The sequence below is a fragment of the Colias philodice genome, chromosome 12 (genome assembly GCF_061535455.1).
Source record: "Colias philodice isolate Cphi_HAF_F1 chromosome 12, ilColPhil1 Martin Lab GWU primary, whole genome shotgun sequence".
NCBI classification, from domain to species: Eukaryota; Metazoa; Arthropoda; class Insecta; order Lepidoptera; family Pieridae; genus Colias; species Colias philodice.
Genome location: NC_143097.1, coordinates 11,293,648 through 11,311,999, shown reverse-complemented (window position 1 = coordinate 11,311,999; position 18,352 = coordinate 11,293,648). Strand labels below are relative to the sequence as shown.

The following is an 18,352-nucleotide window of genomic DNA, read 5'->3' as shown; positions in this document are numbered from 1 at the left end:
TAAGACATTATGTTTAATATTCAGTTATGCTGCTAAGAAGATGAATAATATTACATAATTAAGTTTTATATGTAAGCGAACTCATTATTTGAATATAATAAACAATTAAACAACAAAAATTGTCTGTGGTTTTAAAAACTAGATTTTTTTTTCTCTTTAATTTTATAATCTACCAGTCTTCTATTGTCTATTAACTTATGTGAAGCGAATGTGTTCGCTGCCATTTTCTCTCGGTTAATCTTTATTGGAAAATAAATTAACTACCAAAAAGGTGAGCATATCTAACCAGGTATATGTTATATTCATTTTTACATGCTTTTGTTGTAACGCATGCTAAATCAAATCATTACCTTCATTACGGCTACAAATTACATTACGTAATTTGTTGTTCCTCGTCATAAAATATTTAACAACGAAACATAAATAATGATTGATACGTGAGCGATCTCGAGCTCGGAATGTAGAGTTGTTGTCTACACCGAAAAGTTGTTCTGTTTGTAGGTGTGTGCGTATCCTACAAACTGCCGCAGGTTATGCGAAGAGGCTTGTATAAGTATGACCTCGTATCGCAACGAGGCGGGTGCGTGGGACGGCGGGCCGCCCGGCGCCGAGGGGGACTACGCCCCGCCGCGCCCGCCGCTTGCTGCGCCCATGCCCACCACAGATCCATGGACTGGGGTCAGCTACAGTCAGTACCCGCCCCAGTACGACTACCAAGCCTACGGTGCCTCACAATATGGTTATAGTTACGATTCTTCCGCCTACTATCAAGGGGCAGATGGTTATTATGATGCTACTAGAGCTAATTATCATACACAATATCCAAGTGGCTATGATTATCCTAAGTCTCATGAGCGACCCCAATCTTCGGTCGATAATCGAGACAATGATCGTAGAAGACATTCTCATCGTTCCAAGTCTAGAAGTGTTTCCCCATATGATAGACGCGATAGGGAGTATACTAGGAAACAGCAAAGTAGCTATGAAAGACATCGCAGTCATTCAAAGAGTAGGTCTAAATCTAAGCGTAAATATACACCAAGTGACAGATCTTCTTCAAGATCGAAATCAAAATCATATTCAAGATCTCCAGCCAAGGAAAAAAGACGATCTGTTTCATCTGAATCATATGCGTCAAAAAAATCTTATAGGAGTAAGAGTGGGAGTGACAGATCAATGACTCCACCTATGAAAAGAAAATCATCACATTCTTCCAATCATTCAAGTTCAGGGAGTAGTGCAAGGAGATCAAGAAGTGTATCACCTCGAGGAAAAACCAAAAGGCATAGATCCAAAAGCATATCTCCAATTCCAAAGGGTAAAGTCAGGACAACAAGCAAAGAAAGAAAAGGCAAAGATAGGAAGCAAAGAGACTATACACCACCAAGACGCGTCACAAAATCACCCTCGCCAAAACCGCGCATTAAAGTTGAGAGGGCGTCAGTGACACCACCGAGGAAGAAGAACAAGGAACATAAATGTGTGACGCCTAAAAAACACAGAGATAGTTCTATAACGCCACCGCGTTGTTACGCAAGAAGTTCATCTAGATCGAAGTCGAGATCCTCGCGGTCTATCACGCCGAAACCGAAAGAACGATCGCGTACAAAGTCACGGCGCCGGTCGTCGTCCAGTTCGAGTGAATCGTATGTTTCTCCAAAGCGCGCGAGATCAAGATCAAAGAAACGTTCCAAACGTAAAAGTCTGTCTAAAGACAGTTCCCGCAGTAGAAGTCGATCTAGGGATCGTCGTAGGAATAAAAGTCGATCGAAGTCACGTCGACGGTCCGTCACTAAAAGCAGACGTAGTAGAAGCAGATCCAGAAAATCACGATCAAGGTCACATAGTTCTCATTCCAGAAGCAGGAGTGGTACTAAAACCCCGAGCGAAGATGAACGACGTGGACAATTCACAGTAGCAGATCGGAAACGTTATTGGAAACTGCACAGAAGTAAGCAGGAACAAAGAAGAGCTGCGAAGACTCCAACTAAAGAAATAAAACCTCCTCCAGGAGCTGTTGAATCTACTAAAGTTGATGACATAGAGTATGGTGACCCTCCAGAAGTAGAAGGTCCCAATTTTGCCGAATTACTTCCCCCACCTGACCAATTTGCTGTGGGACCCTCCAATTCGAAAATTAATAAGCCACCATTGCCAATTCCAATCAAAAATGATGGAAGCTTTTTAGAAATGTTCAAAAAAATGCAGGAAGAAACAAAGAAAGTGGAAGAAGTTAAAAAAGTAGAAATTAAGAAACCTGCACTTCCTTTCATAGGAAAGAGGCGTGGTGGAAGAGTTCTAAAGACTGGATTAGTGAAAAAAGCAAAAGCAATTGACGAGCAAACAGTAGACAATACACCTAAAGATGCATGGTCTCTTTACATGCAAGAAGTGAAGAAATATAGAGAGACATCTTGTGAAGAAGAGCGGAAAACGAGACCTCTCGTCAAATAGTTCTATTTAAGAATATAATTATTATTACTTGCATAACATTGTAATTGTTATTTTTTCTATTGTCATTTGCATTAATTGTAACTTTCATCGGCGTGATTTCTTTGATGTAAAAAAGAAACCTTAATAAAATATAATGAGTATGACTATTCACTCTTTTTCATTACAGCAAAATGCCTGAAATGATCAAAACTGCCGCTGACATCAAAACAGCACCTTTCGACCCACGTTTTCCTAACACAAACCAAACAAGGTAAAGTTTCTTAATTATTTATTGTCTGCAAATGGAGACAACAGGATGTCAACACTGCCCTGCAGTTTGGAAGCAGCCTACAAAATACAGTTTCATTGATTTAGTCTACTATAAATACACTAATAATTGTATTTTAATAGTCAGTTAATACATGTTCTTATTTAATAACAATTAATGACAATAATTAAAAATAAATTAAAAAAATGTTTGGTTATGCTTATAATAGTAGATCTTTATTATTTTATACTAGGTGTAATGAAAGTATCTTAATTTAAACTTAAAATATGTCATTTAACAGCTATTGTGGTTACAATTTGGCTGATTTTTGCCACTTTTTATTGTTATAATATCAAGCTGAGAACTAACCATAAAAAAAATGATTCCCTTGTTTGTTATACAAATATAAAATCCACGATTAAAATGTTCCAGGCACTGCTACCAAAGCTATATAGACTTCCACCGTTGCCAGAAGGTACGCGGCGAAAGCTACGAGCCATGCAACTACTTCAAACGCGTCTACAAATCCCTGTGCCCCAATGAATGGGTCGACAAATGGGACACACAACGTGAGGAAGGCACCTTCGCAGGAAGAATCTAAGCTTTCAATCGCCTAGTATATTATGTTAACTTTATTTAATTCCCCGTTAGGTTGGCTCGTGATGTAGTATTAAACGGTCAGAGTACACCTGTGTGTTTTATTAAACGTTGTTTATGGTTTATGGTGTTTTGATTTTGAGTAGTTTCGCTTTATAATTTTAAATAGATATGTGTAAAAAGAAAAAAATATATAAATTAATGAAATGTTGATCCTGAAAGCAATCTGCATTTTTTATTGAGCTAATCTGTGGAGTTAATTAATAGTTATCACCAAGTTATCACTTATCACAATTAGTCCAGGATCCATCGCCCATTTTTGCAAGTGATTACTATCAAGCTAATTTTCCGTGAGTAGCTTTATTTTGATGACACGCCCAATAATTTCCTGTACGAAACTTTCGATTGTGGTAGCTAACAGAGGTAACAAGGATAACATTTTTTGATTTGGTGGTTCTCAAATATTTATTACGCAGTTTGTAGGACAATATGTCTCTTGAATTATTTAAGTATTAAATAAGTGAAAACAAAAAAATCAGCTGGTTAGTAATCATTTATGATGACCTCGTTATATATAAATAATTTGGTTATGTATCTTGAGATTGAACAAAAAAAAACATTCAAAATATTTTATCCTTGTTACCTCTGTTAGCTACCACCATCGAGAGTTTCGTACATGAAATTATTGGGCGTCTCATCAAAATAAAGCTACTCACGGAAAATCAGCTTGATAGTAATCAAGTGCAAAAATGGGCGATGGATCCTGAACTATATAAATCAGAAATTAAATAGGTACGTCATACGTTCCGTCATAAATATCACATTTTTATTAAAGCGCCATCTATCAGAATTAATATAAATTTTGATTTTCAAATGCACCATTTCGAATTCGAAATAACCTCAGTATTAACTGTGACAAAAAGTAGCCTATGTCTGTGCCTAAGTTACTCTCTATTTCTAGCCTAGCTAGGTGAATTAGGTAATATGTTGTACACTTGAACAAAACCAATGCAGTACCAATCGATTCACTGCATTGCAGTCATAAAGTAATACTGTGGGAAATTGCAGGTTAAATTACATAACGCTCTTCCCGTTTTCGCCCAAGTTGAACAGGGATAAGGCCGGGACTCCACCAAAGCGGAGACGAGACGAGCGGAGAGGATATGTTTTTTAAACAACCAATAGAATTGAGTTATTGACACGTCTCCTCTCCGCTCAGCTTCAGTGGAGATCGCTGTGCGGAGATGTGTAATATTTGTATGTCGCGATGGAAGCGGAGATGTGAGCTGTGCGCGGACGACGCGCAGTGGAGACGAGTCACGAGAGATGTGAGCGGCGTGCAGTGAGCGATGTCACCCTCCCCCCTCTCGCCCGCTAGCAACCCGCAGAACCCCGCGCGCGCACTCAACGCCACTCAACGCCCCGCACCCGAGCTGAAAAACACCTCTTCTCGCACAGCACACAGCACACCGCACACATCTCCGCTTTGGTGGAGTCCCGCGAGCTGAAAAACATCTCTTCTCGCACAGCACACAGCACACCGCACACATCTCTGCTTTGGTGGAGTCCCGGCCTAAAATCCAGCTGCAGTGTTCTCTATCTGAATTTCAAGTAGTATACATGAAGATGCGTAGGAATAGACATGTCTTATAAGTTTATAACTATTCAAAATAAATAAATAGGCACACAATATTTTCAAATGTTTATTTCAAATCATCAAAAGCTTTTCAAATAGGGCCAGGGAAAGCTCCTTTCCCGCGCAATTCATCCCAGTGTTCAATCCAAAAATTGGGACAGATTGTTTCGAAATATCGCTTGAAAATTTTACAATCATCGACATCTCCAAGAAGTCGTGTACATTTGTAGTAATCGCAGTAATTATCGTAGCAGGCTCTGTAACAATGTATTTATTAATTATTAATGTAGTCAATGTAAATTAAAATTTAATTATTATTTGGAAATTATAATAATCTATCGTAGGTATTTTTTTTATTGAAATCGATTATCGACGTCGATTTTAATCCCACCTTTTGACTAATTTTTTTCATTTTTGTTATTATATTTACGGATATAAAATTAAATACCTAGGTAGTTACCTACTTTTTTCAATTATCGTACTTCGAAACAATATTTAAAATCAAAGCAGCTGCAGGCAGCAGCTTAAAACCTTCATAAAAATATTCAAAGTAAGTTACTTTAGGTACCTATATTATTGGCATAGGTCTCGGAGCAATTAACTAGGTACTTACCTGGTTTGATTTTGAAAAGGATATCTAGGATCGATTCGAAGCGTTCTAAATTCTTGATCACACATTTTGATAAATTTTGATTGATATCTAAGTAGAAATTATGTAAAATTACTTGATTCAATATAGCTCATGTCCAAAATTTGAAACAAAATCAACAAAATGTTATAAAAATTTACTCTATTGTTAGAATTTATATTGTGCCAGTTTACTGCAGTTGCTGAATAAAAAGTAGACAAAATAGTTTTTATACAAGGAATAGTTTGTAATTTTCTGTGGTACTTATTTTTTCGTCTCATCAAGGGAGGTTTGTTAGTCAAATTATTCATATACTAATATCTTCAGAGAGCATCACAGAGCAAGTAGTAACTAGTATGAGAGCATTTGTATTGGAATTTGAAAAGCGCCCCTACCGTGTGTAAAAAGAACTCCATGACGATAATCTTTTGCTTTGACGATAGAATTCGTACTCGAGTTTCAGGAATGAAATCTATACTAATATTATAAAGCTGAAGAGTTTGTTTGTTTGAACGCGCTAATCTCGGGAACTACTGGTCCGATTTGAAAAATTCTTTCGGTGTTAGATAGCCCATTTATCGAGGAAGGTTATAGGCTATATATCATCACGCTACGACCAACAGGGGTGGAGCCACGGGGGTGAAACCGCGCGGAGCAGCTAGTTAAAGATATTGGGATAAAATGTTATTAATATTCGTAGAGAGTAGGATCTTGGGGTTTAATAAACATATTTTTATGAAAAAAATCTTTATTAATCATAAAGTCAATAATAAATGTATCTACTACCATTTTATAGACAAGTTATAGGTTTTACATAGGTATTTAACTAAGGGCAGCCGTACACGGACCGTTTCAAGCAGTTGAGACCGATGGCTTGAAGCCGCGACCGCGCGGTGGACTATGGACATTCATTCGCTGCCGTACACGGACTGCTCGAGCCGTCTCGACTGCTTCAACTGTGCGGTTTCTGACAGCTCGAGCAGTCCGTGTACGTCGCTCAGACGTTTACTGCTTGAGCCGCCCGTGTACGCCCGCTCTAATAGGTGCGTTGTGTTTTCTCAGATATTAATTATATCTGCTATAAAAGTGCAAAGTAATTTTTTCAAAGCATCAAGTAAATTTTTGTAAATCATCATATTATGAATTGATTTCCGAAATATATGTTCTACGATTTTTTTCATATGTAAAGTATTTGAACACCGAAGTATTTACAATAAATAAGAACTATGACTATATTATATTAATATTTTAATGATAAATTATATTGGAAAAATATTTACATCATAATTAAAAAAGTACATTTCATAATTTGTGTACAACAAAAAGACATACTTAGTGTATTTTTTAAGTATAAATAATAATTAGTGATTATTATCATTGTTGGAATTCTTAATAGTAGCTGTGGCGTATTGCTGCTGGCGAAGTAAGATGCCTAGACATTGTAAGAGACATTGCATGCTTGCTGCTGATGTTGCCTGTAACAAAAAATTAAATGATAAATTATTTTTCTTAAGCATGTTGATGAAATTTGGTTTCAATACATAATCTGCCTTTGAAATTGTGTATGTGCATGCACATCTTTAAAAAAATTAATAGTAGGTACAATTTTATTGTTTTCAAGCAAATACCATCAAGAAAAAATATTATGATATAAACTATGTCTAAGGAAACTTTAACTAATCTATAATAAAACTCTTCTAACATATTATATTACTAAAAACAAATTTATTCTGTGCTAATAGACAAAAAAAAAGACGTGTGTCACTCGGGGACTGCCGCGGTAAAGCTATTGCATTCTATGCCTTCAAGCCACACCTCCGCGCCCGTCGGAGTGGGGAGCGTGAGGTTTTTCGTTACTAAATTTCTGGATTCCGTCCCCGCGCTCAAGGCCCGCGATAGAAGCTATGCAATAGCTTAATAATAAAAAAGGTTTACCTTAAGAAGTAATAAGTCTGGATCTGTGTGAGGGAAAGGTGAATCAGATGACTCAATGCATCTTGCTAGGGCTGCATCACTGAAAACATAAAAAAACACATTTAATTGAATTGTCATACTTTACATAGTATGAGTTTTTTTAATCAGATTTATCACTACATAGTATAAAACAAAGTCGTCTTTTCTGTCCCTATGTCCCCATGTATGATTAAATCTTTAAAACTACGCAACATATTTTGATGCAATTTTTTAAAAAGATAGAGTAAATCAAGAGGAAGGTTTTAGTACATATATAATTTATAAAGCGGGCGAAGCCGCGGGCGGATAGCTTGTTTATATTTAAATTATTTGATGACTTATCTATTTATTAATACTCTGCGTAATTGTAATACCAATGTCAACATTGGTATCTTACAGTTGTTTGTCCCATTCAGGAAAGTCTATGTTTTCTTCTTTCTAGAATGGAAATTTGCCTAATTTATGCATAAATATCGAGATATATTCAATGCAGAAGATATCAATATTTTTTTTTTACCAGTTGATCATAGCTTATTTTAAAATTTGAAAAACATACCAATAATAAAAAAAAAATCCATAACATACCTTAATTCAGTAGTTTGTAGCTGTTGTCTAGCAGAAGCCATAGCATCATGTACAGCAAGTTGCTCTCTGGGTTGGAGGGGTGGGTTTGCTCCCATTGCCTGTAAAAATTTTAATTGTATACATAAAACATTACAGATTTTACTGTGACTAAAGAATGCAGTAATATGAATGATAGGAATATTCCATGAATTTCTTTGTTGTTTAGGAATCTGTGAGCTATAGTAGTTTCATTAAGAGCGCTTATTCAATTTAACGCAAGTCAAAATCTCCGCGATCTATTACGATAGATCGCGGCTTGCGCTATCCTTTTACTATGAACAGCATAGGTCCACAGGAGAGCGCCGAGCAACATGTCCTCTCTCTGGAAAGGCTCGCTGCCGACTGATTTTAATCGGGTCGCGCGCAGTGTTTTATAGTACTTTAAAAAAATTTGTAGAAAAATTATAGAGATACCTTAGTTGATTTTTTAAATTTTATCTTATAAGTAAGACATTCTTTTATTGCAATATGTATAAATTATATTCAATAAAGTCAAATATCTTGGTGAAAATAATCATTTTGTCGACTATAATTTCTAAAAAAATTCACATTGTTCGGATTTTAATTTCGTAAGTTAGGAGTCCAAAATAAAAAAAATCTTTTAACTAACTATTTTAATAAGGATTTTTGCAGTTAGTTAAAAATAATTATGTGTTAGATATGTCAGCAATTTCAGATATTTTTAGCTTCGAAATTGACACTAAAAGTGAAATCAAGTAATCATCGGCTCAGTTATCTTGATGGTATTCACAAATACTGTATTAATTGAAAAAAACTCTTAATTAACTACATAGACAATAAAATTTCCTAAAATTATTAGTAATTCATATGTTTGTAAGATAAGTGGTTGATGGACAATCTGGTTTGAAAAATCACATATTTGAGCCAAACAGCGCACGGACCGCGTACATGGCCTTAAGTACATAATATGTACTTGTTTTACAACATAAAAATGCTCATTCAATTATAGTCCATTGAATGAGTCCCTCCAAGGGGGGTCATCGGAAACATGTCAACATGTTAGGAAAAAATGATTCAGGTACAACTTGTAGATAATTTTATGGCCTTTCAACTTTTTCTTGAAAGTTTTTCTCTAACATGTACCGTTTTTGAGATTTAAGCGAAAAATGAAAAAATGGACCCGTTTCCCCCCTCCCCCCACTCCGGGGCTCCTCCTAGTGTCCCGGGGTTTTAGTATGTTTATTACCTAGGGACTCTTGACATGTTTCCGAAGAAACATCTTACGTTACTAACTCACGCACTCTAGAACTTTTTATTCAATGGACTATTAACAAATATTAAAAGCTTGTTATTCTGTTGAAAATAAAATAAAAGTATAATTAAAATGAATCTACCTCATTAAAGACAAATACCTACATATAATAGTCATATAGAACTTAATACACACCTTAGTATGGACTTCAGCGATTGCCCTCAAACCATTAACCCACTCTTGACGTGCTCTTGCATCAGTGGCTCGCAGTTTCAGCATATCACCAGACGCACAGTTAATTGTGAACGTCTTGGAGTCTTCATCGCTTGGACATATTACTGCGCCGGCTAGATGTGCCTGGAATTTTTTAGTTACATTATAATCCTTATTACTTGTCTATTAAAGGTTGGATTATTTCCAGAGCGGTTTTGTAAACTAGTTGTATGCAGTGCAATTATCAGAAATAGATTATAATTTGTTGGTATTTCCCTAAAAATTTATATAGTTTTTGTAAATAACAAAAAAACACTCACTTCTCCTCGTGCAGGTTGTCCAGGCTGAACAGTGTCTCCAGGCCCATCAAATAGATAATATGATAGTACTCCGGTTTCTGGATCAACCGTGAACCACCTCTGTTGCCAGCCCTTTACCACATTTGTATATTTGCATAATTGTCCCGATAAGGGCCGGTGCGAACCCAAACACGATGCCGCTTTGATCATTTTAATTCAATGGAGTATTACTGCATTATTTAGATTAAAATATCGAAACTAAAGTCATAAATAGCCGCAAAAAATAAGCAAATTCTGAAGTGAACAAAATCACAAACAAAATGAAAAATAGCAGCTGTCTTTAACTCAACTGACATCTATGTGTCAATCTGTGGTATCAATCACAGATTAGTAACTAGTTACTTGGTGTCAACAATCACAGATTACGACAGGATTGCGTGTGGATTGTAAAATATTATATTGCAGTCACACTTAGATCATTAAGTAATGGATGGAGTACGCTGGCAAATGTTCTAACTAAACTTTCTGCTGATTTTGGTGCGGGGAGGGTAACTCACACTATGAAACACAATCACATATTCACAAAAATAATTTGTGTCACGAAAGTCGTAAAAATTTACGACCTTATATGCGACGAGTTTTTAAATTCAACTCTATCATTAACTTCATAAAGATTAAATTTGTATTTCATTCCAAGATAGTCTCGTGGGGAGTGCGGTTCAATATCGCGTTCTAAATTCAACTTTATCACTTAGGTTATAAAGATTAAATTTGTATTTCTTTACAAGATAGTCTCGTAAGGAATGCGGTTCATTATCGCGTTTTAAATTCAACTTTATCTCCTAGTTCAGATTTAATTTGTATATTATTTTCTTTCCATGATAGTCTCGTCACTCGTGGGGCCGCATCAATGATCGAGTAAACATGACTCGATTATTTGTCTTGATCATATCGCTAAACGATACATCGACGATTATTAGAAATTGCATTTAATTAGAAATGTACGTTAAAAAAATAAAAAAATATACACAAATGAAAGATTATTCCATCTTTTTTAATATTCGACATGTTTGAATTGCTTATTTATTTATTTATTTATTTATTTATTTAAGGTCAGCCAACAGTTATTACATCAGTACAAGCATACAAAAAAAAGATTACAAAATAACTTACATAAATGTAATAACTACTTAAAGGCTAACACCACATGCGAAATAAAACGGTTTACGGTTACATATTATGACAATAACTACAACGATTAATTTGAAAAAAATAAGTTAAAAAGAAAACAGTGATAGTTAGTATCTTACATTTAGATATTTTTTTATGTTGAGAACTATGAGAAAACAAAAAAATGTAAATAATTAACTTATAAATCTAAATTGACTAAACATTTAAAATTTATATAATAGTAAACACACAAAACTTGACCGGGACAATGATGTTAATCATGAGACAAATGAAGCAACAACATTATTTTTAAATTTTGGAAGACTGTCTGAGAATATGTCTATGTCTATTGCACGATCTTTTGACAATTTGTTATACTGTTTTAAGAGCCTATTTATTGTGGCATTCTGACCCAGGTTGGTTTTAGATATTTTGGTCGAAAAAGGGGCGTATTTATCTACACGGGGCAACCTCGAAGGTGCGTTAATATTTATTCTCTCAATAAGAAACGGGCAGTCCAACAAACCATTAACTAATTTGTACAAAAAGCTCATGTCCAATAACTGTCTCCTGTCCGATAAACGATGGAGATTAAAGTGTTTTAATTGATTTTCATACGTCGGTAACAATTTTGCTTTATTGCATTGATACGTTAGGTGCCACAGGAAACGTTTTTGGATTTTCTCTAGACGCTTATTATGTACCTCGTAGTGCGGTGACCAGACTTGAGAGCAATATTCAAGACCGGGTCGAACTAGAGCCGAAAAAAGTTTGATCTTAGTTTGTGGTTTCCTGAATTCTTTTGTGTTTCTGATTACAAAGCCTAGCATTTGAAAGGCTTTATTTGCAACAGTGTCGATATGGGTGTTAAATTTAATTTTATTATCAAAAACAACTCCGAGATCTTTAATAGTGGTTACTTCTTCCAATATCTTATTATTTATAGTGTATGTCTGTGTGTTACTGAGTGTACTTCGCGAAAAACGTATATACTTACACTTATCTGTGTTCAGAGCTAAACCGTTTGTCAAACACCAGTCCACCAAGCGATTTAAGTCAGCTTGTAAATAAAGAGCATCGTCTTTATTATTTATTTGTTTTGCGAGTTTGAGGTCATCAGCGTATAGAAAACATTTACTGTATTTAAAAAGTGGTACGACATCGTTTATAAAAATATTAAACAGGATTGGGCCCAAAACCGATCCCTGGGGAACGCCTGATAGGTTTGAAAAAGGTTGAGACGAATATCCGCCAACAACCACCCTCGAGATCCGACCGTTTAAGTACGAGGAAAACCAATTCAGCAAGTTTCCTGTGATACCAAAAGAAGAAAGTTTGTGAATTAGAGCCTTGTGGTCTACGGTATCAAAAGCTTTGCTTATATCAGTATATATGGTGTCAACTGGGATATTAGCGTCTACTGAATCCGTCAAAAAGGTCGCAAACGAGGTGAGGTTCGTTGTTGTGGATCGAGCTTTGTGGAAACCAAACTGTTGGTGTGAAATCAATTGTTTTATGTGCCACGTTATTTTTGGTCTTATCAAAATCTCGAACAATTTGCCAAAGACAGGTAGTATAGAAACTGGCCTATAGTCCGTCACAGATGTTGAGTTACCACATTTGGGAATGGGAACAACCCTAGACTCTTTCCATGCACTAGGAAAGATACCAGAAGCTATTGATTTATTGAATATAATTGAGAGGGGTAAGGAAAGGGCGACATGACATTCAACTGCAAATAAAGAAGGTAAACCATCGGACCCGGCTCCTTTATTACGGTCTAACTTTTTTAGGCCAATACGTACGTCACTTTCCGAAAAAGACAATTCAGCTAGAATATTGACTAATGAAGAACATTGTAAATTGGAATCATGATAGTGTAACGAAGTGGTAGAAGGCGATTTATAGACAGATGCGAAAAAGGATGCAAAGAGATTGGAGATGTCAGAACCATTAGAGGCCTGCCTGTCACCTAGATACATTGAAGAAGGATAGGTACTTTTATTCTGGCGCTTGTTTTTCATATGTGTCCAAAATAATTTTGGATTTTTTGATAAGGAATCCTCAATGTGCTTTATATAGTTCTTATAACAAGATTCAATTAATGATGCACAACGCTTTTTCAGTAGCAAAAAAGAAAGCTCATCCAAAGGATTTCTGTACTTAATAAATCTTTTTCGTATTTTATATTTTTCATTAAGCAATTTTATAAGTTCTCTGCTATACCAACAGGGATATTTTTTATGGTTGGTCTTACTTAAAGGTACGTGTTTCGCGATGGCACTTCTTATTATTTTATAAAACATGTTTACCATATCGTTTACGTTCGTTAGATCTGCGAATTCATTAGTCCAAGATATAGAGTTGAGTTCGCATATAATTTTATCGAAATCTGCTTTGTGGAAGTTATATTTATCACCAGGAGTTTGGGATGGAAGACTTGGACTACTGTAACAAGACAAAACAAACTCCAGGGGGGGATGGTATTGGTCAATATTGCTGCTAAGCACATACTTGCTTTCCTGCATATACTCAACGGTCTCTGTCGATAGAATTAAGTCCAGAATTTTACCTTGGTGATTCAATACTGTATTATATTGTTTTAAATTATTTAAAGCGGCAAAATCGATTAATGTCTGCCCTAGTGGACCAGGTAGAGAACAATACTGAGATGTGATGTTTTTATCATTAGGCCATAGTACCGAACTTAGATTAAAATCACCCATTATTAGTGTATTGTCGCGAGATTCTAAAATACGATTAGTGTTGTCAATAAAATGCTCAAGGATATGTTTTTGAACGGGGGGAGGTATATACACAGCACATATGCATAACTTATTTGAACAGTTCCGATTTCTATACAAATCAAGTTCAACCCATAGATCTTCGCAACCGCTCTCAAGCTGAGTTAATCTACGAGACTGGAAGCGCTTAGATATGGCAATCAGAACGCCACCACCTGATTTATTTTTGTGATATAAACTAGTTTCTCGGTCACGTCTATATGTCACATAGCGATCGTCAAATAATTCCGAGTCAAGTATTGTGTGGTTTAGCCAAGTTTCACATAGTACAATAACATCATAATCACAGCATAAAACGTTTCTATACAAATCTAATGTTTTAGTGCGCAAACCTCTAACGTTTTGAAAGTATACATTTAGGGACGAGAATTTAAACAGAATAAACAATAATAAACAAATGATTAATTTAAAGAAGAATAAATAACCAGTTACAATACATACAATTACTGATTACACAGACTATCTAGAGTTCCTGCGCTGCGAACATGGATATATTCTGACGTATCGGTTTTACGCATAAATATGCGGCCGCTGCGCACCCACACGTGTTTATAGTTCAATTCCCTGGCTTTGAGGCGAGCTGCAGCATGAAGAGCCTTGTTCTCGGGGGATAAATTTTCGGTGACGTATATAGCCGACTTTTTATTTCCACCAAGACCCAGAAGACTGGAGTTCAATTTATTGTCAGGGTTTTGCTTGTTGTATTTTACGGTGGCTGCTAGAAATGCATCACGAAGACGGGGACTGCTCAGCCTAACCAGAATAGCACGGGGCCTCAAGCTTTTAGGGTCTTTCTTAGCGATTCTACTACAGTAAGATATGTCTGTATCGTTTATGGGGCATGCCACTACTTTGCTTAGTTGTTTTACTACTGTAATCAGGTTTTCGGACTTATGCTCGGGTACACATTGAACTTCTAAATTTGACGATCGCATGAGTTGGTCCAGCTGGATGCATCGCGCGGAGATGGTTGAGAGCTCGCTTTTTAATAATTCATTCTCTTTCTTTATACGTTCGATATCAATTTTGTATGACTTTATTTCGGCATTTAAATTTTCGAAGTGACTATTCATAAAAGAAATCGATTCGTGAAAATTTCGAATATCATCTTTCATTTCGCATAACTGGTTATTTATATCACTCTTAAAATCTGCAATGCAATTAGTGACAGACATACGTAGCTCTTCTTTTATAATACTACGCAAGTCCGAACGCGATATACAAGACCACAGAGTACATTATTATAACTGAGTATAGAGTCTTCAGTCGGGATCTCCTACTAGCGACATCTATTACGCAATGTTCGAACTACTACTCATTACCTAGAGCGCTCCCCACCCCAGGCTTTTCTTTTCAATTTCTAGTTTTATAATTATTTTATTCGATAATCGATTTCTGGGGGTTTAATCCAATTAAAACACTCAAATGAGATAAATATCATTTATTTCCTCTTCTTTTATTGCAATAATTAAAAGCTTCTACTTGAATGGAGTCTTCAGAATCGAAGTGTTTATTGATACCGCTTAATAGTTTATTTGTGGCCTTACACCAACTGAATGTAAAAAATCTGCACGTAATTTTCACTTCTTCACGCATTTTGGCACACAACACTTTTTTTCTGCCGCCATTGTAGCAAATCGGAGTCCATGAAATGAAGCCGGGTTCGGATAAAAAACAGAGTTGTCGGAGTCCAAAACAGAGAACAGGTCAAATAAATGTAACAGAGGCACCAAAGTCCATAAAACAAAGCCAAATCGTCGTGAGAAAAACCAAAATAACGCGAAAACCACCATAAAAAGAATAAACTTTTTGATTTTTGAACATGACATTGAGACATTGACATATGACATTTGACACATGTAATTTTTTTGATCAGACATGTTGACGTTCCGTTCCAACAAGTATGCGCAAAATTTATTTTATATTATTTACACATCCCGAAGACTTATTGTGCTTATAAGACTGAAATTCATATAAAATAAGTGATATCTTTACGTTTATAATGTTAAGTATTAAACAAAGATCATACAAGAGGGAAATTCTTACAAATTGTCATGTAACCTCTAAATACTAAAGTAGAACGAAGCGTTATAAAATTGCAATTTTCGGTTAAATACTAATTAGATATTTCCAACTTTTGTATGCAATAGTTTACTTTTAAAATATTATTTATATTTTTTGAGTTCATTATTAAAAATTAATTTCTTACTATTATATGTATTTATCATTTTGTTCAAAATGCATTACACGTGGTGCCATCTTATAGCGTATGTTCGAACTATTCCGTGTTCACGATTTTGTACTGAAGTTAAAATGTACTGAGTGAAACGACCCTGTACAAGACGATCCGCAAGTATTCGCATCCTTATTCGCGCGTGGCTCAGTAGTACCGCGCTTAGCAACGTTGATGTTAGAACGCGAGCCAGGCGAAATCGGCCGGATTTTGCTGTCCGAACATTGCATTATTATAAAAATGTAATAATGTAGAATTACTGATACTGGTACGATGACTCACTTGCAACGACGCAACGATGATGCTTACGCAGAGTGGAGGTGCGAGTAGGTACGACGAATTATTTCTCGACACAGCGGCAGCCCCTCTCATTTACTCGAGGTGAGGAGGAGCCTTCCTCCGCAAGCACAGCGCGTCGAGTCGCGCGCGCGGGAAATTTATTTGCAAATTGAATTCGCGATACTACACACCAATGCAGAACTTATTGCGAAATAAAGATGGGTTAAATTCGTATCCAAAATTTAACTAATTTTTAAAAAAGTTCCGAAACACGTCCGCTCTCGACAACGGTTGAATCTTGCTTATGCAAGACTTGACAGTACAAAACGGCATTTTTAGCGGAGCACTCGCAGACGTCCTTTCGATGTTTTACGAATACGCAGAGTGTTTGTAATCGATTACGCAAGTAGTTTTTACACAGAGTTTTTATGAAAGCATAAGATTTTTCGATTCGAATAATCTTATACCTCGGCAAAAGGGGAAACGCCTGCGAGTGTTATCCATTACTTAATGATCTAAGCAGTCACATAACACAGTGCAGTAGTCCTAGAACCTACTGCACTGTGTTATGTGACTGCTGATTCACTGGCGAGCAAAACCGCTGGTACGCTAACCAACTCGCGAGCCAAAGGTCTAAACCGCCAATGGAGCACTTAAAAGTCTGCGGACATAAAGAACGGCGCTGGCTCGTTGTGCATGCTTGAAATTCTAAGTCCGCGGTCCAAAAAACCGCCAGTGGATCAGGCGAGCTGGCGAGCCTACAGTCTTTTTGCGACTTTCGTGTGCGCTGCGTCTAGCTTCAAAAAGGATTTACGCTCCTTTCGTCGCGAGTTTGTGTCGGAATTTATACGATGTTTTATGGAACATGATTGTCTATAAATAATAAATAAATAAATATTTCAGATGGCTGATAAACATACATATATAATTTTTAAATAAATACTTATATAGATAATTAACACCCAGACACAGAGCAAACATCTATGTTCATCACACAAATATTTGCCCCGGGTGGGAATCGAACCCACGACGATTTTTTTATAAATACCACTACCATACAATGCAAGGCAGTCAATACGCATCGTAAATGAATAATTAAATTAAACGAATCTTAAATTATCTTCAAGCAATTTTATAAGTTAATTTTTTTATTTATCGATATTTTAGTATTCGATAAAGTGGCAAGCACTACCTTTTTAGAACAAAAAGTGGCTACATGTGGATTTGAATGCCAAGCCGATAACAGTGTGTTGTCTCTTTCTATCGCATTAATTAGGGTATTGAATAAAAGAGAGCCACTATATAAGAAACGTTCAATTAATTGTTACTTCTCCAGGCCGATGACGACAGTATCCATAAATGATCGTATTAGTGTTTATGGTGTTTACGGGAAAATGTCTAGTAGATAAATTACATATACCCTGTTTTCCAATTACAGCACTAGAGCGCATTATGCGGCATAAGAGCGTTTTCACATTATCCGATCCGATATCGGATATCGGACGCCGATAGCCGATATCCGATATCGGATACAATTTGCCCTTTCACATTGTCCGATAAAATCGTTCCGATATCATCATGAGTGTTGCCAGAAATTTTTAGAGATAACTAAACTAAATTGCCAGTTGATAAAAAAAGGTATAATTAAAAAAAATCTAATGTTATAAATCATAGTTGTACATGTACATTAAAAATAACTACGATAAAGAAAAACAACTTCAAAAAAGAAAAGTAAAATGTAAAAAAAGATTTGATATCACAAATTACTGCATATTATTTAGATGTGCTATTTACTAAATAATTTTGATATCGGTCATTTGTATAACATAATATACTTATATGTTAACACATTATAAATTAAATAAAGGAGAATGGGCAAATTGGGCCTGAAACTTGGGCTAGGACCAATACACACGAAATATTGTTTTTGTGATATATCATTACACATACCTTACGAAAAAAATAAAATAAAAAAATAAATCAACCGGGTTCTTGTACAGTC

The 18,352-nt window shown here is 35.8% G+C and overlaps 5 protein-coding genes across 5 annotated transcripts; 2 read left to right on the top strand and 3 right to left on the bottom strand.

Moving 5' to 3' along the window:
- Positions 1-161: 161 nt before the first annotated feature.
- COX6B (Cytochrome c oxidase subunit 6B) lies at positions 162-3,389 on the top strand. Its single transcript, XM_089701752.1, has 3 exons — positions 162-271; positions 2,621-2,704; positions 3,134-3,389. Exons 2-3 carry the CDS (start codon positions 2,625-2,627, stop codon positions 3,300-3,302), a joined length of 249 nt encoding a protein of 82 aa, XP_089557878.1. The 5' UTR covers positions 162-271; positions 2,621-2,624; the 3' UTR covers positions 3,303-3,389.
- LOC149484276 (uncharacterized) lies at positions 183-2,600 on the top strand. Its single transcript, XM_089701751.1, has 2 exons — positions 183-271; positions 502-2,600. Exon 2 carries the CDS (start codon positions 556-558, stop codon positions 2,452-2,454), a length of 1,899 nt encoding a protein of 632 aa, XP_089557877.1. The 5' UTR covers positions 183-271; positions 502-555; the 3' UTR covers positions 2,455-2,600.
- Positions 3,390-5,025: 1,636 nt separating the features above from the next.
- Positions 5,026-5,628, bottom strand: LOC149484274 (cytochrome c oxidase subunit 6B1-like). The gene is made up of 2 exons (XM_089701255.1): positions 5,548-5,628; positions 5,026-5,191 (listed from the first exon to the last, which is right to left on the bottom strand). The coding sequence occupies exons 1-2, from the start codon at positions 5,610-5,612 to the stop codon at positions 5,026-5,028; spliced, it is 231 nt and encodes a 76-aa protein (XP_089557381.1). The 5' UTR covers positions 5,613-5,628.
- Positions 5,629-6,292: 664 nt separating this feature from the next.
- Positions 6,293-10,207, bottom strand: LOC149484273 (oxysterol-binding protein-related protein 11-like). The gene is made up of 5 exons (XM_089701859.1): positions 9,886-10,207; positions 9,548-9,709; positions 8,101-8,198; positions 7,498-7,576; positions 6,293-7,037 (listed from the first exon to the last, which is right to left on the bottom strand). Exons 1-5 carry the CDS (start codon positions 10,072-10,074, stop codon positions 6,924-6,926), a joined length of 642 nt encoding a protein of 213 aa, XP_089557985.1. The 5' UTR covers positions 10,075-10,207; the 3' UTR covers positions 6,293-6,923.
- A 4,074-nt stretch (positions 10,208-14,281) lies between these two features.
- LOC149484272 (uncharacterized) lies at positions 14,282-14,953 on the bottom strand. The gene has a single exon (XM_089701918.1). It carries the CDS (start codon positions 14,951-14,953, stop codon positions 14,282-14,284), a length of 672 nt encoding a protein of 223 aa, XP_089558044.1.
- Between the last annotated feature and the right edge of the window lie 3,399 nt (positions 14,954-18,352).

Coding starts and splice junctions, on each gene's coding strand:
- LOC149484274 (XM_089701255.1), bottom strand. CDS start 5,612: ATGTGTGATCAAGAATTTAGAACGCTTCGAATCGATCCTAGATATCCT. Junction 5,192..5,547: donor CCTTTTCAAAATCAAACCAG/GTAAGTACCTAG, acceptor ACATTGTTACAG/AGCCTGCTACGATAATTACT.
- LOC149484273 (XM_089701859.1), bottom strand. CDS start 10,074: ATGATCAAAGCGGCATCGTGTTTGGGTTCGCACCGGCCCTTATCGGGA. Junction 8,199..9,547: donor TCGCTGAAGTCCATACTAAG/GTGTGTATTAAG, acceptor AAATTTTTACAG/GCAATGGGAGCAAACCCACC. Junction 7,577..8,100: donor CTACAAACTACTGAATTAAG/GTATGTTATGGA, acceptor TTATGTTTTCAG/TGATGCAGCCCTAGCAAGAT.
- COX6B (XM_089701752.1), top strand. CDS start 2,625: ATGCCTGAAATGATCAAAACTGCCGCTGACATCAAAACAGCACCTTTC. Junction 2,705..3,133: donor CCTAACACAAACCAAACAAG/GTAAAGTTTCTT, acceptor AAAATGTTCCAG/GCACTGCTACCAAAGCTATA.
- LOC149484272 (XM_089701918.1), bottom strand. CDS start 14,953: ATGAAAGATGATATTCGAAATTTTCACGAATCGATTTCTTTTATGAAT.
- LOC149484276 (XM_089701751.1), top strand. CDS start 556: ATGACCTCGTATCGCAACGAGGCGGGTGCGTGGGACGGCGGGCCGCCC.